The 25,135-nt window shown below is 41.7% G+C and overlaps 1 protein-coding gene across 2 annotated transcripts in view; it reads left to right on the top strand.

Moving 5' to 3' along the window:
• mtcl2 (microtubule crosslinking factor 2) overlaps window positions 1–25,135 on the top strand; it is an 82,466-nt gene that overhangs the window by 10,491 nt on the left and 46,840 nt on the right. For both annotated transcript variants that reach the window (XM_085781388.1, XM_085781389.1), the window contains exon 4: window positions 9,863–10,012. In XM_085781388.1, coding sequence (XP_085637514.1) covers window positions 9,863–10,012 — 150 coding nt within the window. The remainder of the gene's footprint in view (window positions 1–9,862; window positions 10,013–25,135) is intronic.

Raw genomic sequence — 25,135 nt, forward strand, 5'->3', positions numbered from 1 at the left:
TGCTGTGTGTGTGCGTGTGCGCATTAAGCTCATGCTAAGCCTCTCACAGTCACTCCTCTGTTTATTCTAGTAGTTTTATCATTAGCCTTATAAAAACAGACGCTCACTGCTGCCTCTGTGACTCAGATCTGACTCAGGTTTTCTGGAAAATCACTACAAAAGAAGTACAACGAAAAAAAGCTCAGTCAAGTCTGGATTATCTGTAAACTAGAGTACTGATGCAGCAGCTGTTAAAGATTTTCTGATGTGTAGGAGAGAAAAAAAACTTGAAATAACTTGAGATGTAAAAATAATAACCAATAAAATCTGATAAATGAAAGCTGAATCAAGAAGAAAGTGGCAGTTAGAGGGTCACAAATCACAGTGACATTTTGATTGATTTACCATATTTAGTTTTACAGTAGCAGCCTTCTATGATGTGTGTAACCAGTGACAAGAGGCTGTTGAGGTGTTATCACTGTGACAGCTGCACAACAGCTGGATGAAGCATGAAGGAAGTGTCTTGCTATTTATTTTGCAACACATGTGATTCATTTAAACATATTTCCAGCTTAACTGTTCATCCTCATGGAGCAGCTCGAAGACAACGACTGTAAATAAACCAGTAGATGCTTTATCCAGTCGGAAATACAGGGAATTAGCAATCACACTGAGAGTCCCTGAGAGTCAGTGTGTGACAGTGTGTGTGTCATTCTCCGTCCAACTTGACCTTGACTTGCTGAGCTTCTCTGTCTGAGCAGCTTTATTAAAGTAACAGGCTTAACCGCTGTTAAAGCTTTAAGGCCACGATTTGATGACTCACTCACATGCAAATGCACACAAATCAGCAGATGCACGTACGCACATATCAAGTCAAGTCAAGTCAAGTCAAGCTTTATTTATATAGCACCTTTAGCCAAGGTGCTTTACAATTACAACAAATACAACTGCAAAATAAATACATTAGATAAAAGCACAACAAATAGACATAAAATCCATAAGAAACAATAAGAACTGTTGTGATAAAACAACCAGTCAGTTTGGAGTGTTAAAAGCCAAGGAGAAGAGGTGGGTTTTAAGCAGGGATTTAACATTTTCTAATGTTGGAGCTGTTCCACTAAAACTAAAATCACTTGAAACAAACAGAAAAATGTCACATGTCAGTTTGGAGACAAAACGCTTTCACACATCACATGTTGGTGTTGGTTCTGTTTTAGAAAACTTGTTGGTCAGAGTTTTCATGTGACTGTGTGTGTGTGTGTGTGTGTGTGTGTGTGTGTGTGTGTGTGTGTGTGTGTGTGTGTGTGTGTGTGTGTGTGTGTGTGTGCTGGTAGTTTTTGATGGTCCATCAGAGTCTCCATGAGAATTTCTGACATCATTTCCTGTCCTACTCACACACTGCTCTCATTCCCACAGGCTACAGACATCTGGACACTGGACATACACACGCACACGCACACAGACACACAGACGCAGACACACACACACACACACACACACACACACACACACACACACACACACACACACACACACACACACACACACCCAGAGGAAATAGTTGTTAGGATTCTCATGATGTCAACACAGCTGGACTATGTTTCCAGAGAACAGAACCATGCGTTTTGCCTGGAGCAGATTTAACTGTCTCATATGAAATTCCTTTGATAATCAAATACTGAATATTGTCAGAATAAGAAGAAATTGTGATACCTACAGTATATGAAGAAATAAATACTACTACTATTTATTTCTACTGCTACTACTTTTACTATCTACAGGTTGTCCATCTTGTCTTGTTCTCTTGGACCTGATGTGTCGGTAACATCTCCACAGAACTTCTTCAGGTTTGGCACAAACACTCACTTGGACTCAAGGATGAACTGATTACATTTTAATGGTCAAAGGTTAAAGGTCAAAGGGGCCGCACAAAACAAGATTTGGTCTTTCTTGTGAACGTGACGTCTCAGTAACAGTTCAACAAGATTAGCTTCTAATTTGGCACAAAGAGTCACTAGGACTGAAAGATGAACTGATGTGTGAGTGAGTGAGTGACCCCATGTTTTTGTGAATACACAAACACATCCTGGCTCTCAATGGTCTCTAAGGATGAAATGATATATCCAAAAGGTCGACTTCACCGTGACATCATAAAGCTCTGTTAAAAACAATGGTGGCCATTATTCAACAGTGTAGCTCATGAAGGAGAGACTGTGACCGTGTTACCTGCGATAGATGGTTGTAGAAGGAAGACAACTGTGAGGAGGTGATATGTTTACTGTGTCAGATGACTTCCTGTCTGTGTCTTCAGTATGGAGACAGATTCAGACTATGTTTTAGCGTCTGTGTAGCACAGACTGACTGGGGATCAGTGTGGAGCGCTGGGAACGTTCATTCTGGCTGCTTGTTGCCCAAATAAGGAGAGACCCCCGACCCAGGCAGCAGAGACTGTGTGAACCATGGACGACCTCACACTGTGATGTTTACATAATGTGGCTAATGTACAGACTGAGCTGCTGCTGATGGTGTAAACATGACTCCCTCCATCTATAGATAGATAGATAGATAGATAGATAGATAGATAGATAGATAGATAGATAGATAGATAGATAGATAGATAGATAGATAAATAGTTTAATTGAACTGTATGAGTCCTGGGAAGTGTGAGTCTCTCTCTCTCTCTCTCTCTCTCTCTCTCACACAGACACACACACATCACATCCCGACCTCCGCTCTCACACTGTGTGTCACACACATGCTCCATTGAAAGCAGTGATTCCATGTGTGTGTCACACCTAACATCATCCCTGCTGGCAATAGGAAGTGTGGTTTCCATGTGTGTGTGTGTGTGTGTGTGTTGTAGTAACGTTGATGATGTGTTATTTTCTCCATGAGCTCTGACTGTGAGTGTCACCCATCTCCTACCAGCACTGAACAGAGTGGTGGTAGCTTTACATTCACTACACATATTGATTAAATATCAGTTAGAGCTGCACAATTAGTTGCAATATAATCAAAACAAAGTGCTTTATCTACACTGTTGGATAGAGGCCTGGATGAATGAATGAATGAATGAATGAATGAATGAATGAATGAATGAATGAATGAACGAATGAATGAATGAATGAATGAATGACATTTATTGGTTACTTAGAGAGTATAAACTCTGGTCACAACCAAAGGATAGGGGCGGAAGCTTCAGCTTATATATAGCCCCCCTTTTCTTACATATCCATAAAAAACGCATATATACGTACAAACATATGTATCACATACACACACCTACATGCGTAGGTATATTATGCATTCACATACATAGATACAAACATAAACATACATACATATATACATCTCTCTGCATTGTATGGATGGATGGATGGATGGATGGATAGATTAATAGTTTATTCATCCCTAAAGGGAAATTCACATTAGTCAGGCAGCTAAAAATGACACAAAACATGAACATGGATGGATGGATGGATGGATGGATGTATGGGCTGATGGATGAATGCGTAGTTGGATGTATGGATTGATGGATAGTAATATTAGAGGTAAAATCACACTTTTCCAAAGTGCTGAACAAACATGCCAAGGATTGTGGGAATACATCACATTCCATCACTCTGTCACTTTCCTCCCTCCCTCCATCCAAAGATAGATGGATCACAGTCTGTACTGGAACAGCTGTCGTGCCAGTGGCTCTCTCTCTTTCACACATAATGGTTTTATATATAGACGGGCAGCAGATTACTGGTGATGTAACAATCTCTCTAAAAGCGTGTTGAGAGGCTGGTGCGTGAAGAGTCCAGACACCAGGACGGCCTCTCGACCTCTGTGTGACAACTGAGCTCCTGCTTTAAAGATGCAGTTGCTTTTGTAGATGCCGAACATTATATAGAAGGTTTGTTTGATAGTTGTGTTACGGCTTTGGGATCCAGGGCTGTGAAGTAGTCACATTCACATTGAGCAAACAAAGATGTAAAACTGTTTGTCTGTCGTGTCAGTTCAGAGTCTCCTCCTGTCATCAATGTGCTGCATCTCAGAAGTTAATATAAACGTACAGTTATTTAAGTGCAAGTCTTATTATAACTTATAGAACTTTTTGACCCACTGCATCACCTGAAGCCTCATCTGGTGACATGTTATTGATTCATTTGTTATTTATCAAAACAAACAGGTTGCAACACACAGAGAGGTAAAACTGCAGAGGAGGACAAAACAGCAGCGATTCACGTCCGTTCAATGACATTTGCTCTTATCTGTGGGTTCAGCTGATTCTGCAACTACTCTGCTCTGTGATAAACTGAAGACTTCAGTCAATAATTGTGCAGATTCCCTCTTTGTAAGCACATTTCATAGCTCATTAGTGAAAACAATAGAGTCACCTCCGTGGCTGCGGCCTCGACGACCTCGTAGGATTTTAGTCATGGAGCTGCAGACTGAAGGAAATAATACAGAGTGAGGGAGTTATGTGCTTCTGTCAGATTTTACGAATAAATAAATAAATAAATGTTTCTGTTTTTATTGTGTATGACAACATAATGGCTGAACCACTGTAGGAAGCTGAAATAGCCTGAGATGGACAAAAAACAACAAAGAGAACAAGCGTCTCTAAATAAGACCGAGGCTCTTACAATAAAAATGTTAATGTTTTGGGCACATTTATAAAAACAATACTGCGAGACTCAGTCTAAAATGCTTTCAGCCACAAATTACACCCTAAAACAACAAAGGACTCAGCTGCTGGGTTTGTTTTTGAAGTGGATAAAGTCAAAGTGGTGAAATAAATTAATTTCAAGCAAAGTGGCTGTGTGGTCGGTGCATTCGCCTCGCAGCCAGAGCCCCGTCCCCCCACACGCCAACAGACATGAATGTTTCAGGAGGAGGGAGAAGTGCTGATGTTGTTGCTCCAGGGCGGGACAGAAGTTGTCCCAGGGTGCCGTGCTGTTGCCACCGACTTCTCACATTTAACTGTTGAAGAAGTTGAAGAAATCCTCCAATGTTTTGGGAAAAGCAAACAAAGCATTTTGAAAGTGCAAATATTATGAGAATTAAATGATAATTGTAGGAATGTTTCACCTGCCAGACCTTGACCGTTGACCTTTTTCTGCCAAAATCTTATGAGTTCATCCTCGAGTCCGAGTGAATGAATATTTGAAGAAGTTCCACCAAGGTGTTATTGAAACGGACGGACGACCTGAAATGTACCGTTTTTGCCATTTGGGACAAACATTCCCCTTGACCCAAGGATGAACTGATTAGGTTTTGATGGATATAGGTCAAAGTCGAGGTCACTTTGACCTCACAAAGCACAGTCATAAGAAATTAATCTACTAATTGTGATGCAATTACATTTGATTAACCTATCTGTAAAATGAAGTGGATATTTTATGTCCAGAGGGTTAAAGGTCAACTTCCCAGTGACATCATAATTTTCTGTTAAAGCACCTCTTGCCATTATTCAGTTCTGTAACTCAGGAAGGAGAAACTGTGACACACGCATGCACGCACATGCACGCGCGTACAAATATGCAGCTGTTGGTCTTGTTTCATGTATCTTTAACTGTCGTCTGTCAAACAGTTTCTCTCTCTGGAGATGTTATCAGAGGTTTAACATGCAGCCTCTGTTTGTGTGTATGTGTGTGTGTGTGTGTTTGGAAGAACAAGACTCTAGTTGTTGAAAACACACACACGCACAAACAGGGAACATGAAAAAGATCCTTTTTATGACCAACTGCCATTAGTTGCTGAATGATAGTGCTGTTTGTCCTCTGGCCTGGGAGTGAGTAAAGTTGCTCACTCTTTGTTGTAGCTCTTGTGCATTTTCCTTCGCTCCTATTACACACTCCCCCTGACACACACACACACACACGCACACACGCACACACTCTTTCATGCAGCTAGGCAGCACCCGGACCGAATCCTAATGACATCCTATAGCTGTGAAACTCCACAACTTCAATGGCCTCAAATTCCTGCACGTTCCTCTTTAACATAGAAGAACAGTACAGAGTTTATAAGGAGGAGGAGGAGGAGAAAGAAGAAGAGGAAACTGTAGAGCTGTGAAGGAAAAAGGAAGAAGGGAAGTGGGGGGGATTAGGAGGAGAAGGAGGAGAAAAAGGAAATTATAGAGCTGAGGAGGAGGAGGAGGAGGAGAAGAAGGGGGGTTGCATTGATAATACTGTTTTCTTTTTATCATATTAACTACAGTATATCTTTTTGCAACAGTGTGAAGTGAGTTTAGTCATCAATTAGTTTCTGAGTTGATCACATTAATCAGTGAACAATCAGACAACTCATTGACATCTTTGTATTTTATACACAGAGATTTAAAGACCAGAGATATTGATCAATATGATGTTCACATAGTTTCACTTTATTAATCTCATTCAGTGAGCTTCATTTCCACTCCCATAATCAGCCATAAAGTGAAGACAAACGATCAGGTAATCTTGTGCAACAAATGATCCGACTCACAAAACAGTTTTGAGTTTAATTTATTGAGACCAGAGTCCTCAGCCACTGTGATTAATCATTAAACACAGTTATTTCAGTCTATGAAATGTCAACTTGTTGTTGATATGTAATCAGTAAAATGAAGGAGGCGTTCATTGTCCAGCAAGAAAACAGGTTAAACTGTGTGTTGTGGTGCAAAGACTAGATCAGAAAACAGAACAATAAATCAATAAAATAAACAACATCAGTAATTAGTAATGGGATGGTAATGTGAGGAAGTGTGCAGATGCTGTGTTCATGTTTATTCAAAGACAAGAGGAGAAAAGAGATGGAGGAAGAAGATGAGAGGGATGAGTAGGAACTATCAAAACAAGAGAGAATCTGACAGAGGAACACGCATGTACGCACACGCACGCACGCACACACACGCACAGAAACATGAATTGGAGCGTGGTAGAGCTCAGGGAGCCGTTGGATCGAATGAGAGTGGGCAGTACAGAGGAGCATTGTGGGACTCAGCTGCATGGTGGCACTGGTTTAACACACGCACACACACAAGCACACGATAAACACAATTACAAATTGTGTTTGCAAAGATTTTTTTCAGATAAGCAGTGACACACAATTTGCACAAGTGTGACAACATACACACAATTCACACGTAATTATGAATTTTAGAAATATTAATAATGTTGATGTCCAATCGGATGAATCCACACTGTCAAAAATAAATAATTAAATAAATACAAAACAAACTTATTGATTAACATAGAAGAACGTGTAATAAACATTCCTGATGCAGAATTTATCCTGATGGTTGTGTGTGAAATAAATGAAACTGATTCTGCGTTTAGAAACAGGAAGTTGAGGAATAATTGCGAACAACTTCAAAAAAGAGGGTTTCTGAACTCAGCCTCTGAGTAAGGTTTAGGGAAACATTATGATAAAGCCAGAGATTTACAATTCAAGCCAAAACTTTCAGGTCTATGATATTTTTTTATTATTATTTGTTTTTCTCTTTCTGCGTATTTAGTGACGTTGCCATATGTAAATCTTCACTTCACACAAAGGGGTTCAGATGTTACATTACTTTATTTGGTTTATTTGGGCACAGAAATTAGTTACCAAGTCATATTATCCCTCAGTCACACTGTGCTTCGATTGGAGCTGCCGTCCACCTCGTTTCCATGTAGTCAAACGGAGCTGAAACTCCATCGGCACTAAAAAGTAAACAGAGACCAGTGTCACAGAGATAAACCAGATCAGTGGTTCCAGTCACTTCCTGGTCACACAGACATCAACCTTTTCTGAGGTTGCGGTGACCATTGACTTTTTATGTTTTAGTCGACAAAGTATTTTGACCTGAAGCGCAGGTGAAGGTTGTTTTTATTGTTTTTTGCCAATTTGAATGTGTTCCTTCAAGCTGTGTTGGAGATATCACATTCACAAGGACATTTTTGAGGCCACCATGTCTTTGACCTTTGACCATAACAACCAAAATCGAATAACTTCATCCTTCAGTCCTTATGAATGGTTGTGCCAAATGTGAAGGCGTTCTGTTGAGGTGTTACTGAGACATGATGCAAACAGACAATAGATCAATCTGAAATTAATATGGCCACTGCTCTGACTGTTGCAGAAACTGAGGAATAACAACTGTGCTGCGGGGGACGAAATTAGCATCGCACGGGGTTCGCCACACTGCGCCAATGTCTTAGAATCCACAGATCCTATTGAATAAAAGGACTATGAATAATAAATCAACAAATCCATAAATACCACACTCCACTACAGTTATTAACATGAGAGTAAAGTCTGTGGACGTGAATCTCCCCCCTCAGCAGACACCGACTGTCTGTCTCCTCCCCTACATTAAACCGGTGGAGGTTAATGGGGTTTAAGAGCATCGATGAGCTGCTGATTTCAACATCAGTGTTACTCTCTGAGGCTGGATCCATTCAGATTAATTAAACTTCCATTTCATCACATCTAATAAAACCAAGAGTAAAAAGCCTCATATCTGATTTCAGTGGAGCTGAAGCTCAAATGGTTTAGTGTTGAAGGGAACGACCTCGTTTATCTGTACTTCATCTTTATCTGTTAACCAAAAGAGGGTGTGTGTGTGTGTGTGTGTGTGTGTGTGTGTGTGTGTGTGTGTGTGTGTGTGTGTGTGTGTGGTTTAATATTGGCTCTTGTCATTTAGTTTTCTCTGAACTCAACAAAAAACAGGTGTGACTTTGTTTGGTTTGGTTAAGGCTGGTCACACAGGAGACGAAGATCAGTTGGAGTAACTATGGCAGTAACAGTACCTTTGTAGTGTCTCATACAAGACAGACTGTAATAGGGTCGTTCTCCATATTCTGTGTGATCACGCAAGTTTTTGTGAGATCTTGTGTCTGTGAAGTTGTTACACAGCAGGTCTGTGGGGTCAGGCTGACATCTAGTGTGTGTTCACAGAGGATTATAATGTTAAAACCAGTTGAAACTGTCCTCAGGTCTGTGGTCTTACATGTTTTCAACATAGGTTCAGATTTAAAAATCGTCTAGTATGTAGCCTCAGCCCGCCTCCTTTATGGTTCACTGTCGTCCTATTGGACGAGTGAAGCTTTGTTTAATCAGTGGTGTACAATCTGACAACAACATTTCAGATTAGATTATTGTTGTCTGTGAGTTGACTTCAGTTTGACTCTTTGACATTAGAAACTTTTAATGAATAAATTTCCTAGGGGGGAGAAATAATCAGATAGCATTCTGTATAAAAGATTACCCAGAGAGATATCAATTATCTTTTTTGGCTTTATTAGCTACTTAAAAAAAAACCATCTTCTGTACACACTGAGCTGCAGCAGCAGTAGAGTCCCTGCTGATAGAAGAAGATTCATGATGTGACAGATGAAGCTAAAAGAAATGTGTTTCATCTCCATCCTCTTCGCTCTGGCTCTTTTCCTGGAACATTTTTGATGCGTCTCACTGATAAAATCGCACAGAGCCAAGACTGTGTCTCTCACCTGAACTCAGATCAACTACATGAAAGAAATCTCCTGAGCAAAGTACCATGATAACAGTTTAACCCACATGGAAATGTAATATATGACATATATGGTCCTATATAGGAAGATGTTACAATGTCACATAAGGGATTATATGTTCATTTATATGCAAATGTCTGTCCATGGGCTTTGGTATGGATATATATGTATTCATTATTTATGTGTACAAAATAAACATAAACTATATAGCAGATGAAAATTACTATGTTGATTTAAAAATAATTATATCACCACCACCTTGTTCACTTTATACAGGAATCTGAGTGTCAGGACAAAGGATTTCCCAGCATGCCTTTTGTTTAGTGTTTTGCCATCACAGCAAGGAATAATGTATCACTGGAGCTTACCTCCTTTTTTCCTCCATCCCATTCTCTAAGGTGGCAAAGGACGTGTCCATCCGTCTCCACAGCCAGCTGGACAGCGTGGAGAAGAAGAGGACTCGTCTGGAGAAGGAGAACGAAGAGCTGAGGGTCCGGCTGCAGGACCTGGAGGTCGCCAAACAGGTGCTGCAGCAGGAGATTGACAAGGTAGGAGGAGTATGGAGACTGAAGAGTCAAGTGCTTCAAGAGCTGATGGCTGTGTCCAACTGAATGGGATCAGTGCTGCTGGTCTGTTGCTGCATGTAGCAGTTGCTTGCTCTGCCGCCTGGCTCAGGTACGGTGGCCCTGAGCGGTCAACACATGCAAACAGACAAACATGATGCAAAATAATACTAATTAATAAACATATTTATCAGTTTTACAATTCACAGATCCTGCCCCTATCAGTAACTCTGACTGCACCATCTACCTGAATTCAGTTGGGTGTTGTTCACACAACACACAGGATTATGATGATTATGATTATGACTCTTGAAGTTAAAAGAATTAAATAACAAGTGAGTCCCAGCAGTTCTTCAGTATTTACTATTTCTTTCATCATTATTTAGGATTATAAGGACATAAGAGTTCAGATTGTTGTCATTGTAGTCTCTCTCTCATGAGACAGAGAGACAAGGCTTAAAAACAAACCAAAATGAGACAAAAACCAGATAAAACAACAATAAATCGTTAAATAAATAACAAGGACAACTAGATTGTAGTGATAAATAAAAAGCAGCAGCAGCATTTAAAAGTTTACAGAACTTCAGATTTCAAATCAGATACTATACTGCTGGTTAAATTTCCACGGTCAGACTGAGTTTATCTCATTTAATTGCTAATTTAGTTTTTTTTGCATGTGTTGTCATCATTTGATGAAGCCGCTTTTCTTCCAAATTGGCAGCGTGTTTGTGCCTTTGCATGCTTTCTGCAGTGTGTTGACCCCTCAGGGCCACCGTTCCCAAAAAAGAGGTGAGATGATGCGTTCACCTGCAGGTTGGTAAATTTTGTGGTTATGTGAGAGTTTTCTCACATGTGTTTTACCTATACACATAATTCACTGCCGGGCTATTGAGTAAATGTCTATAAAGTAATTAGGTTTATAGCCTATAGATTTGAACTAAACGCTGAGGTTTAGACAGATCTTTATTTATCTTGAGGTCTTTGAAGTAAACAGTTTTGCTGTGCTCGGTTTGGCAGCAGCCTCGGGAGAGCCGGCCGGCTCTGTTTTTTTTTTTTAATCTGGTGTCGACTTTGTTTCTGCCGCTCCGGGGACTTTTCTGTTACAGGAAGTTATAATCAGTTGAGGCGCTGTGATGAAAAGGAAGAGGAGAATGTGATGTCAGGGCCAGCTGAAGTGAAAATAAACAAAGCAGAGTTGGCGATGTGTTCAGGTTCTGAAACCGGAGTAAATAAAGACAAATTGCTAGTGCAGCCTTCGCTCTGAGTGAAGCCACACCAACCTCTCCACTGTGACCTGATGGGAGCGAGGAGCAGAAAATGAAGCCCTGTCTCTCTGCTCATTGTCTCTTTTCCCTGATGTCTGATGGTCTGATGGTCACGGCCTTGGCCCGGCACCAGGCCCCTGATGTGGGTCAGGCTTGGACGCATGGCTGGGTAGCTGGCAGGGGATGTGGGTCTGTCTGCTCCGGTTCGGCTGAACTGTTCCCTCCACACGGTTGCTGGTTTGCTGCTGTGGAAGGTGCTGACGTTACAGCAGCTGATTCCTCTGAGCTACGTGGATGTGCGGAGACCTGGAAACAAACCACCTTGTTGTTCCTCCTGTTCATCAGTGAGTGTGAAATGAAGCGTGTGACAGATTGGTTCTGTGTCCAGTGATGGACATCTTGTACCTGACTGTCTTGGTGAATTCACCATTCAATTTTCATTCCAACACGACCGGCGGTCATGGGCTTTGGGCAAATACCTTCCTCCTCCCTTGAGCTGTGTAGCATTTTTATCTCAATAGCTGAGTGCAAAGAATCCTTCTTTTACAAGAGTTAAAGTTCCAGACATGTTTTAATCTGCTGTGATTAACATTTAAGTTTTTGTTTAAAGTCCCACTCCCGCGACCCTTTTTGGTCATTTTAAAACCAGCTCATTAGCAATGCACATTAGCAATGCACCTCTGGAGGGTGGGCGGAGTGGTGGTTCACAGCAATTTGAAGGCAGAAAAACTCAGAAATGCAATTTTCCTTTTCTGCTGATATGTCCTCTAACACAAGAAAAATGCCAGAGGAACATGTGAAAAGCACGAAAAACACGATTTTCACGGGAGGAGGTCTTTAATGTCCTCTTTACATCCAATTGAGAGAACATATAAGGATGTTTAGCATCTTTTAGAAGTGTTAGCACAATTAGCATATTTTATATGTTTATGATTTCTCTTAGCTTGTAACTGGCAGTGGCTGCCACAGTGTATGAAACCCTGGCTGTTTCACTCTGTGTTTATGAGACTGTCATTGGTCCACTGCAATTCAAGGTGGAAGAACTTGAAGTCAGTCATTGTGCTGATGATTATTTTTCTTCACCATTTAAAAACACTGTGAAACTGTGGAATAGTTTTTTTTTTGTGTGTTTTTTTAAACCTAGAAAATAATTTGAATGTTGCACCATGTTCCTCTCCTTCTCAAATGCTTTTTTTTAAGGCTTGTTGATTGTATCAGATGATTTGCATTTCATTTGCATTTCTGGTTGTAGCCCTGCTGCCTTACTGCCCTAAAAAACTACCATCATCACCATCATCCTCATCATCACCCTCCAGATGAAGGTGCCAATCAGAGGCTGCTGAAGGTCAAGATTCTGCAAAGCGTAAAACTCTGATGCAACAGAATTTTAAACTCTGTGCTTTGATGCTCTTTGGGATTTGTAGTAGCCTTCTCTGCTTAGGTTTTCATGCACATGCACATACTTTGATTTTATTATTATCAAAGATATTTTTGACAGTTCCTCATTTGTTGTTCTGATGACTCAGCATCAATCTAATCCTTGAATTGCTCAAACTCACAGAGGCCTGGAAGCAAAAGAAGCCTTATAAAGATGTGTAAACAAATAGGCTACCTTATGTGAACAGTATGAAGAGGAGTATTTCTCCAGTTGACCGACCAGATGCCTGCCATACTGAGGGGCTCTCTGTGTGTTTGCTGGCGGCCTGAGTAACATGGTTTCATAAGCTGTGTTTGGGTCTGTTGTGCTGCGTTATGCTAACCCTGCAGAGAGGGGAATTCTTCACATAGCTGATATGATTCAGGGAACTGTGTGTGTGTGTGTGTATGTGTGTGTGTGTCTGTCTCTGTGTGTGTGCGTGCGCTCATCTACACAGGAATGTCTCACCTTTGAGTATACAGCATAAAACAGAGAAAAACAGGACCTTTTATAGGCTATTGGAAGTATATTGTACGTATGTATAGAGCACAGACTGGACACAGAGGCGTTTAAAAGCACATAGACAATGGAGGCTTTGGTGATTCACAGGTGTAAAGGCGGTTTGTGAATTATTGATTGTGTTGTGGTGGCGGCTGCAGCATCCACTCTGTCTGCACTGATATTGATGTCTCTGGAAAAAGCAGAGGTGCACTGGTGAGGCCTTTTCTCTGCTGCTGCTGCTGCTGCTGCTGCTGCTGCTGGAGGTTTTCAATATTTTACTGAGAAGATTTGGTCGTACAAATTAATACAAAAAGAGGAACAGCTCCAATCATTTCACCAAGAACCCCCACTAGAAAAGTAACCCTGTCTCTGCAGAGCTACGGTAAGCCTTTGTTGTTAGTTAGTGTATTTTGTTTTCATACAAACCTCTCAGCTCTGTGCAGTCAATCTGCGTCTGTTTATGAGCAGCAGAAGCTCATGAATCAGTCTTGATTTAGCATTAAACAGTGCTTAGACGTTGCATGGAGGGGCTGCATGTTATAGCCCATTATTAGCAATAACACATGGGCATTATTAGTGTTAGCAACTTCTGCTTTTGTTTGGTGTTTGAGTGCTAAAATTCGCTGAATTTACCTCCTCGGTTACTAATGAGTTTGACTTTGATCATTTTCATGAGATGAACATTTATTTAGGACTTGTCACTGAAAGCAACAGTATTTGTCACAAAGCCAACTCCCCTCAGCACAATAGCAAGAGCATCACTTTCTATTTATTTATTGATTTTTTCAGGAAGATGTCACTTTTTTTTTTGTGCTTTACAGAGTTAAACTTATTTCATACAGGTGACACCGCACTGTTAACCGTACTTTACGTAAATTTATGTTGTGGTGCTGAGGCTTGAGGATAAAATGTTTATTTCACAGTTAAGTCTCTTTTGTCTCATAATTTGACCAGAAATTAATTGGTATGAAGCAGGCTTTACCCCAACACAAAAGGATGGTGTAAACCTAGATTGTTTAACAGTTAACTGCTAGCCATCTTGACATTGACAGTGTCAGTTTTTCCTGTTGTGAATGCAGGTGTCGAAGCAGACATATACAGTACATTTCATTAAATAGGATTTATTCAGTGATCAACAAGTAAGAAAGGAGCATATTGTCTACGAACAGTTTGGTTTGTGTTGCAGGCCAGTGTTAGCTGTGTTAGCTTCAGTTTATTTTGGTCCTTATTAATATCTGTACACATAAACAAAACAGCCATCATCTTGTCCTTCATGGTTCACCTTCGACAGTTCTTGTTTTTGATTGTTTGTTTTTTCCTTGAAGCCATTTTCAATTACCTTTGCTGTGTTGATCTTTTTCTTTTCTCATTCATAATTGAAAATGGTACTGGGGGTGTCGCCATCTTTGTTTGTATCCGTGGAGCTGTGGGGGGATATTGTGAACTATCTATTATGTTTACACATTGTCTATGAGGTATCAGTATACTGAGCTCTGAGCTCCTCTGTTGTTTATCCCGCATCAGTAAACTAACAACCAACACAAGTAAACAAACAAGGGGACGGTAGATGTCCCCTCTCTTCTTCATTTTCTCTGTCCTGTCATCCCCATCCCTCCCTGTCAGACTGACACCACCACCCCTCCCTCCCTCCATCTCATTCTCTCCATTTATTATCACCTTCCATTCCTCCTCCCTCCTTCCCTCCTGCTGTTCCCATAGAGACGCAGAGGAATGCTGATGCTGGATTTTTTTTTATCCCGTCTCCCTCCTCTCTTGCAATAGCTCTCCTCTGTCCGTCTCCTCCTCCCCTGCCTCCTCCCCCTCTCCCTCCTCCATGCCGAAACCTTTACTCCCTCTTTTATTCATACCTCTCCATTTCTCTCTCTCTCTTTCCTATCCCCTCCACCCTTTTGCCTTCTCCAGAGCCATTGATCCATTCCAGCTGTTTGACCTTTGGAGGCGGCAAGGTCGGTCTTGATGAAGACGGGATTGGGTTAGAGTTACACATGGATGTAGGTTAGGATGTACAGAAGGAGGGGAGGGGAGGGGTCCCTGGATGTTTAAGATAAATAGAGCAGAGGATGGAATAGGTGCGTCTTCTCCAGGTGTTTTGTCATCTGAAGGTGAAGAGGCTTCATGAGTGGAAAGGAGTGACTGAAGGGACAGAAGAGGAAAGGATGGAGGGGCATTTAAGGGAGCTGGAGGTTAAAAAGGCTGTTATACACCGCAAATGATCCTGTTTGTTGCCAGGATTGAAAATCTTAGATCTTGAAATATTAGATTAATCATCTTGTTTTAAAAGCTATTTATTTACTACATGTCTTGAATTCAGGAGATCTTTTTAAGCCTCAGTTAATCTTGAAATGTAGTAATTAAAGGGTCATGAAAAATACAATACATTCTTATTCAAGTATTTTACACTTAAATTATTCAGTCATTTTCTTGTGTGCAAAAAAATTACGATTGCAAGGAAATTGATTCATTATTATTTTGAAAACATTCAGAGGGTACAGTAGCGCAGTGGTTTACACTCATGCCTCACTTCAGAAGGACTTTGAATTGCCTGTATACAGATTTATCAGTTCACATTTAAAAAGAATAAATTCAAAGTTCAGTTCATATCGAAGGGAGTGGATGGATTTGCGTTCATTTGTACCATTTTTTTTTTTTTAGATTAAATGTGCTGCTTTTTTTTAATAGAACCTCCTTCTACCATCACCAGCCCCAAACCAATGTCACTCTCAAACTAAATGAAATATTGCACCACTGAACAATCACAGACTAGACATCAATGTTGAGACAGAAAATATATTTTACCACTTAATCAATGTGTCATTCTGCTAAATTGATAAAAATGAGGAGCAGTTTAGATCTACTGCATATACAAATACCTGGCAGAATTTGTTGTATAAAAAAGTAAATGTATAATATACATTTACTTTTTTATACGTATACCATAGCACAGCAGCAAACTACTGATCCTGGGTCGCTGTGGGTGAGTGAGTCTGTCTCAGGCGTCTTGAGTGTTGAACGTCTGTGTTCCATCACCCTGTGGATGAAGATGTGATGATGAAGATGTGATGGACGGGTGGAGCAAAGTGGAGAGTAATGAGAGATGGGTCAGAGTGGTGTCGAAGAGGTGATCATCGGCTGAATAAATGAACAGCTTTGACCTTGTAAGGATGGATGGATGGATGAATATGGATGCATGAATAGATGGATGGATAGAGAGGTGGAGGGTGAGCGGTGTGTCTCAGGCAGTTGCCATTATTTGCTGCCTGGTGCATCATTTTTATGCTTCTCTCCCTCCACTCAGTGATTTGTGCTGTTTTCTGCAGAAGTTTTGATTATTTCATGAGCGGTTTCTGTATTCGTGCGGATTCTGTTTTCAGTGGTTTAAAGTGGCTGCAGTTCTGCTGTATGAAGCAGATGTCGCATCACATCGTACACAGTGTAATGTAAACCAAAGTGCCACCTCAGTCAGACATTGTCCATCAAATCTGATACAACCGAACCATACACTGTCCTGCTGACACTGTTGTTGATCAGTAACACCTACAGAATTGCACCGGTTGCACTTTAATGAGACGTCACAGTGTCTACCTACATTGTCCTTCGAAAAAATAAACTGATAACTAAATATGAAAGTTATTAAAGAACTGAGATGGGTGGCATATAGAAAATCAGGGGAGTAGAGTTTTCATTAGCTGGTGTAGCTTACAGCGGCTAATTGTATAGTCCAGACTCTAGCATGTGTGTTTTGCAGCTACATCAACTCCATCATTTCTTCTATCAGTGTTGTCGTCGGGCTGCAGAGAAGCACCTTCAATTCAAGACACTCAGGCTAAGGGAAGAAAAGACTTGTTGTCCTGCAGCCTCTTTGTTCACTGGCTGCAGTGAAGTCGACCAGAGAAGCTTTTTACTCCAGCTGTGGCCACATTGCCTCAAGGTGACCGTACACAAAGGAGTAACGGAGGGATGGAGAGGTTAAAAGAAGGAGAGGCAGACGGGTGGAGGGGGCTGAAGTGGAGGCATACAAAAGGGTGGTGGGTTGGTTGAACTGGAGTAAATCCACAGAGAGAGAGAGAGAGAGAGAGAGAGAGAGAAAGACACGGGAGGAAACCGCAGAACAAAGAGGGTAGAGACTGAAGAGAGAGAGAGAAGGAGAAAATTATACAGTGTGGAGAGAGAGAGAGATGGTGAAGAGGGGACTGTACCATGTGGGGTCTTGGTGGGGAGGCTGGCAGACGATGAGATAACAGGTTTAATTGGGGAAAAAAAACCTCAGTGAGGCTGGAAGGAGAGAACAGCATCTCATTCACTCCCCCTCTCCTCCCCTCTCTCTTTCTTTCTACCTTTCTGTGACTGTTCCTTTTCTAGTCTCGCACAGGTATAATTTATATATATGTCTCCACTGTCTCCTCTCTTCTTTCTGTATGTGTTTAAATCCCGTGAAGGTCACTCAGGAGGCGTCTTTCTCTCTGTGAGTGTGAGAAAAGGTTTATTTAGATTTATTCCACTGAGGATGATAAAGTCACTCTGTCTAACTCTTAACATACTCGTATATAAAACACATAAATGCTCTCGTGGACAAGTTGTGACCCGCACATTCACTACGCTATGAGATAATAACAGAACGTTATGAGACGGAGTTGTTTTCGTGGCAAGTGCAGAGACTGCTTGCCGAAAAACTGCCCCCGACAGGAACATGCATCAGCGGTTTTCCATGAATTTAACTAGAAAACAACTCTGTCTCGTAACGTTCCATTATTATTTCATAGTGTGGTGAATAGGTCACAACTTGTCCACGAGAGCCTTTTGGAGATGTTGGATTGTGTATTTGATGAGTTTGATGAGTTTGATGAGGGAAACCAAGAAATCCCATTAGCCTCCGTAGCGTAGCTCTGAGCAGCTCTGCTCCGCCGTTCTAAAAACAGCTTGCACCGACAATTAAAGGTAACGAACCTACTCCTAACACTATAGGGATTATGGCAATGGGCCAATTTGCCAAAAATGTTGAACTATCCCTTTAATGTTCTGTGTCCTACTCGTTCACATGCTCTCCTCATAAAGCTGCAGAGGAGAAGACATAGACATGAACATGGACACATCCAGAAAGCTGGTTAAAAAAACAATGGGGCAATTCAAGAGTCATTGGCCCAATTTAATTCTATTCTATTCGTTGCTGGAAGTGAGATATAAATAAGAAATATATTTAACGTTATTTGTATTTGTTGATTTGTTGATCAAATATTAACAAATTTCCTAATTTCTTTTCTCTGCACAAATTCTCATTTATTCGTTTGTGTACATCAGTCTGTAGTATGCACAGACTACAATACCCACAATGCAATGCTTCGCCTTTTGACTAACACAGAAACTCTGAAACAGATCAGTGAATTTACAGCTGAGTTAGGAGAGAGCTATTTGGGGAGTCCCTCTCTCTCTCTCTCCCTCTCTCTCTCTCTCTCTCTCTCCCTCTGCTGAAGGAAACTGTTCCCTGTTATTTCTGACTTTCAGGAAGTGCTGCCTATTGTTTGGACCAAGTTAGGGGATGTGGGGCAAGGGTAGCTGGAGACTGAGCTGTGTGTGTGTGTGTGTAGTGCTCTAAAAGTGAAGTCAGGGCGTTAACCTGGAGTGTGTTCACGCTAATTCCTGCATTGACCTTCATGTTTATTCCTGCTGTGTGTGTGTGTGTGTGTGTGTGTGTGTGTGTGTGTGTGTGTGTGTGTGTGTGTGTGTGTGTGTGTGTGTGTGTGTGTGTATGCCCAGCATTTTCACTGTGTATATCTTATGCATCAGCCAATCAGATCAGCAAAGAGAGAGAGAGAGAGAGCTTGAGGGTTAATGGAGGGCCAGAGAAGCTGTAAACTTACTGTGATGATCTGAGCAGCAGCTTCATATTTTAGGCCTCAGTTAACAACACAGTCAACAAGTCTCAGCTTATCACGTTTTATATGCCTAATGTCAGGAAGGGTTGGATCACCCAGCTTCCGTCTTCACATTCAAAGGTTAAAAACACCTTGAAACCACTTTAGAAAATGATTTGTGCAGTTTTAGTTCAGTGAGTCACCGTAGAGATGAAACATAAAGATCGAAATATGACTGAACGAAGATAAACAGTAACATTATTTTTCTGTAGTGGGTCAAACAATGCAAGGACATCATTTCTAAATTAAACCCAGACAGTTTGCTGTTCACCTGCAAAGTTTGAAGTCACAAAAAAGTCTTCAAATCCGTTCTTATTGGCCAATGCATATGCTGAGTTAATGCGACACAGTAGTGGCCCTGAAAGCAGCAGACTGCTCCTACACTGTAAAAAAACAAACAAAAAAACAACCTCTGCCTGGATAAACTCAAACACCTGTACTGCAGGTCACGGTGCCATCCACTGGTTCCACTTGTCGTTTCCTTGTGGCTCGTCTCCGTGACATCATAACACGAGAAGCTGCAGGGACACGAATGTTGGCAAATGGGTCAGAGCATCAAAAGCAGCTCGGGTTTAAACTGAGCTTTATCTGGGTCACAGTGATTGATTAGGCTGAAGATGGTGTTAGAAGAACAGAGAGGAAAAACAGGCACATAACCCACACACACACACACACACACACACACACACACACACACACACACACTGCGTACCAGAGAGAAGAAGAGGTGTGTGTTAGAGAAGTTGTGTTCCTCAAAGTAGTAATCAGATCATTGCACGGTGTCAGAGAATGATAGAGTGATAGAAAATAGAGCAAATATTTAGATAGAGGATAAAGTTCAGAGATGAAGAAGGAGAGAAAAACAATATGAAGAGTGACAGAAGAGGAAAATGAGGAGTGGAGACAGAGTGAGAATGATTAATAAAGCACAGATGATGGAATGAGAGAGAGAGGAAGAGATAGATGGATGGAAAAAAGGGCTGAAAGAAAACACAGAGGGGACGAAGGCTGCACCAAGAGGAAGAGGACGAGACAAGAAAACACAGGACGATAAAGAGAAAAGTGTCTGCACAGGGGAGAGAGGAGGGAAAACAAAACGAAAGATCTAAAAAAAAAAAACAGGACAGGAGAGAAAGAGAGAGAGAGAGAGAGAGAGAGAGAGAGAGAGAGAGAGAGAGAGGGTAAAAAAAGGGAATTTTGCCAGCAGCGTTTCGGGGTTGACGAGAGCTTCACTAGTACCAGTGGGACAGACAGAGGCAACACACACACGCACACACACTGTGATGTATAGGAGAGCACAAAGTCTTTGGGGAACTCAAGGCCTTACACACTCACATACACACACACTAACATACACACGCGCACACATGCAGCAGTACAAGGGCAAACCCAAGAATAATATATCACAGCTTCTCCCTGTACATCAGAGTCTGTGAACCGACTGAACCATGAGAAACTTAACATTTTATTCTGTGACACTAAAACGATTGTGACAGTAGAAACTCAAAGACATAGTTTCTCTTTGTCTTTCTTTTAACGTAGTTAAAGGGATAGTTCAACATTTTGGCAAATTGGCCCATTGCCATAATCGCTATAGTCATAGCAGTAGGTTCATTACCTTTAATTGTAGGTGTAAGCCATTTTCAGTCCGGCGGAGCGCAGCAGCTGGCTGCTCAGAGCTACGCTATGGAGGCTAATGGAATTTCTTGGTTTCCCTCATTAAACTCATCAAATTCAACATCCCAAAACTTTTGTAGACAAGTTGTGACCTGCACAACCACCACGCTATGAGATAATGACGGAACGATACGAAACGGAGCCGTTTTCGAGGTAAATTCATACAAAACCGCTGATGTGCGTTGCGTTCAGGGACAGTTTTTCAGCAAGCAGTCTCCGTATTTACCCTGTATTTACCTCGAAAACGGCTCCGTTTCGTATCGTTCCGTCATTATCTCATAGCGTGGTGGTTGTGCAGGTCACAACTTGTCTACAAAAGCGCTGTGGAGTTTTGGGATGTTGAATTTGATGAGTTTAATGAGGGAAACCAAGAAATTCCGTTAGCCTCCATAGCGTAGCTCTGAGCAGCCAGCTGCTGCGCTCCGCCGTACTGAAAATGGCTTACACCTACAATTAAAGGTAATGAACCTACTGCTATGACTATAGCGATTATGGCAATGGGCCAATTTGCCAAAATGTTGAACTATCCCTTTAAGTTAAGTTAGTGTAGTAAGTTAACATCTTATTAATCTTGTTTGATAGTTTATTAGTGGCGGGCACACTGTTAATGATGTGCTTTCTCTCTCTGTACTGACGAGGTCTCAGGTTGATATAACCTCCACGTCCAACCTCTGACTTCCTCTGAGTTGCTGTCACACAGTTCTTAGTTCTCACCCTCTCATCTCACTCCTCCTCCTCTTCCCTCCATCAGATCGTCCCCTCCGAGGAACAACAGAGCTCATAACTCCTTCTCCATGTGATGTTGCTTTTACACACGGATGATTAGCGTTGTGTGTTCTCCCACCTCGCTGCCAATATTTGTGCTCAAATTTTCAACAGTGGGAACATCTTTAAGGGAGCCGGAGGGGGTGCAGAGGTAATTTCATGCCTCAGCAGCAGTAACATGAGTCTGTCTGAGGTGCCCCCGCCCCCCCTCCTCCCCGTACTAAAGGGCAGAGAGGTGTTGGAGTCACTGATGGCGACGCTGGGGAGTAATGACACTGAGAAAACACAAGAGGGGAGGACAAGAGTAGGGGATTATGTGACAGGAAGAGGGAGGGAGGGTAAATGGATTTAGTGGTAGAAACACTCTTCTTGGCATCACATCATGTTTCTGTCCAACCAACCATCTAAAACTGAAAATATTAAATTGACAATCATACAATACAAACTCTCTGACGTGGCGAAACAGTGTGGGATCATGGGAGTTGTTGTCTTCTCCGGTTTGGATTCCTTCAGCATCAGTCGTTCAGGAACTCAAAAAGACCTTATGTCGTATTCAGAACTTCTAAAGTAAAGAGGCGTTGAACTAAAGCACGCCCCCGACAGGTCCAGGTGTCTTAGCATGCGTTTACTTAAGTTACAGTAAGATGAGCCTTCGGGGCCACCGTAGACGTGGTTAATAGTTTATATTTTTGTTCTTAGCTCAGAACAGAAAAACAGAGAAAATATTTGTCATAAGCAGCTGTCTGAACGACCGAGTGCGAAAACAGGTTGTAAAATAGTCTCACCTCTGAGAGCTAATGGATGACTGGAAACTGACTCTTAACAGCTGCTGACAGGCGTAAATGTCACCTGGTGGAGGTGTGGGACACCGCTGCAACACTGACCTTTTTATTTTTTTGTCTTTTTACATTTTGACATTTCAGGTTTGGCAAAAAAAACACAAAAAAACTGTGGTTTCTCGGCCTGAAGAGCTTCTGGTGGAGACAGAGGTGGTGTCAGGTGACATTACCTGTCGGTGTCCGTCAGACTGGTTACGTCTGTGCATAAGAACAAACCACGTCGACTGAAATGCTACAAAATGTCAGATATAATTGTTCTTGCTTTTTCTCTGCAGCAGGAGGGCTGCTGAAAGTGGCCCACCCTCCCGACTGTTAGACAAACTCTACATATGTCTATTTATATTGCAAATTGCTCTGTCACATGTCATAGACACCCCCCGCCTCACCTGAAATCACCCATGATCGCCCTGTTAACCACATGCAGGATGTTACATAACCCCACACCTTCCCTGCAAAGCACAGAGAACAAAGAACAATACTGAGTTGAAGAGCAAACTTTTCAAACCTCTTCTTATTGTTTAGTTAATGCTGTTGTTTGTTTAGTGTTTTATTGTTGTTTGGCCTGTTAATGTTTGTTTGTATTAGACTACGTTAGATTCCTCTTTGGTCTAACACAGAGATGGTGGTGTCATCAAGTTGATCTACTTTATTTTATTATTACAGTCAATTTGACATCTTGTGTACAGACAAACACTCACCCATCCATTAACCATCTATTTTCTAGGCCTTTTTTCGAATGTTTCTATTTAGCTATGGAACAGTATGTTATTGTAGTAGTGCTCATTTTCATAGGAAGACATGCATTTTTAAATTGTGGCAGACATATACTTTTGATAAAAGGAAAATGATGATGAAGGCAAGGAGGTGGAGGGACACCTGAGAAGCTGCTGAGGGACAAACAGAGCGCAGATGGTCGAAGGATTCTCTTTCACACACACACATTTTAAAGCAGCCAGCCATTACAGCCATTAAAAACTGACTGGAGTGCAGATTATCTCACCTGTGTCTCACCACACACACACACACACACACACACACACACACACACCCATGCACGCATATACAGAGGGGGTTTATACGGTATCCTGTTGAGACTGAAATGATCTATAGTGTCTTCAATCCGTACCATATAGATTCAGCTCGGTTCCCTGGAGATTACATTTGTGCAAATGTGTGTGTGTGTGTGTGTGTGTGTTGCATCAGACTGATGCAGAGCAGCTCTCAGCTCATGAATTATACATGTGTTATACGTCCTGATGTCAGTGTTAATGTGTTCATCACACTAATACATGACATGATTCCAGCCACGGTTTAGACCTGGACCTGAATGTGGATCTGAGTCTGGATCTAGATCTGTTTGCTTCTCATTAAATGCTCCGTGTTAACTCTGTTTAAACCAGTGACTATTCATCACCATATACTGTATACCTTGACAGCCACATAAAGTCCATCACCCCCTGGTGGCTGGCTGCCCGCCCCCTCCATACATATTAAAGCTTCAGTTGGTAACAATTATTCAGTCATATTTGCTGGAATTGTCACTATATTCTGATGGTCAGACATTAAATGAGTAATTTAGGACAAAATCCAACTCCTCTGGCTCCACCTACAGCCTGTAATCGTATTTGCCAAAATCCACCGCGCCCGACGATTCTCCACCAGTCAGGTAGAGGGAGCAGGAGGAGCAGCCAATCGCCGCTCCTACACGTCGTGCTATGGATACGGTACATCTTATTATTTTTTTTTTTTTTCTCTGTGGGTGCGTTCATGGCTACTTTGTGTGTGTCTGTGTGTGTGTGTGGCGCATGGCAGAGGTTCATAAAGGGACCTGACGGAGTATTGTCTTGAAATTTCCGACCAAGTCGCGGAGTTTACTTTCACTTTCGTCAACTTACCAACTGGAGCTTTAAATGCATTTTTCCCAAAGATAGCCTCTGTAGATTCAGGTCATTCAGTTAAATTCTCTTTGAAACCCAAAGTTACAACTTAAAAAACTCTCCTACAAACATCAGTATCGTCACTGTTGCTGACGGTTCATGCATAGTGCAGACTGTCAGTATGTGAACATCAGTCTGATAATAGCAACTCATGTGTTAATTCAGTATGCATAATAAATAAACGCTGAATAAACACATTGCTTGCGTACAATTAGTACGCAGTACTGCATACTTGAATGGGCGGCTCCAACAGAGAGTAAATGTGAAGTCCCGCCCACTCACACTGATTGACATTTGTGAAGAAACAATGCAGCAGTGATGGAAACTACCAAAATAAACCTAACCCTGTGGGTTTTGACTGCTGTGGATCATAGTTTACTTGTGTGTGTGTGTGTGTGTGTTTGAGTATGAGAGAGAGAGAGTGTCCAAATATCCTCCCCAAATGTTCTCCTCATGTTTTTCCCTCCTCTCCTCCATTTTTTCCTCCCTCCTCCCCTTCTCCTCTGGATCCAGACTGTGTGTGTGTGTGTGTGTGTGTGTGTGATGTCATCACCGCGCTGCCGGCTCTTGTTGTGATGTGGAAGTGGAGACGTGGAGAATGAGGAGCTGGCACCTCCCGCTGATGCTCGTCTGGCTGCACCGTGGTTGCTATGGCTGCATTGCCGGTGTCATGGGCGTTGCTATGGTTACACTGCTGCCTTGATGTCCCACAGCAGCTGTGAGCCTCGTGGAGAGAAAGAAAGAGTCAATCTCAGTGCGGTTTAATGGAGAAATTGA

Source organism: Trachurus japonicus, chromosome 7 (genome assembly GCF_045865225.1).
Source record: "Trachurus japonicus isolate A0001 chromosome 7, Traja_1.0".
Lineage (NCBI taxonomy): Eukaryota > Metazoa > Chordata > Actinopteri > Carangiformes > Carangidae > Trachurus > Trachurus japonicus.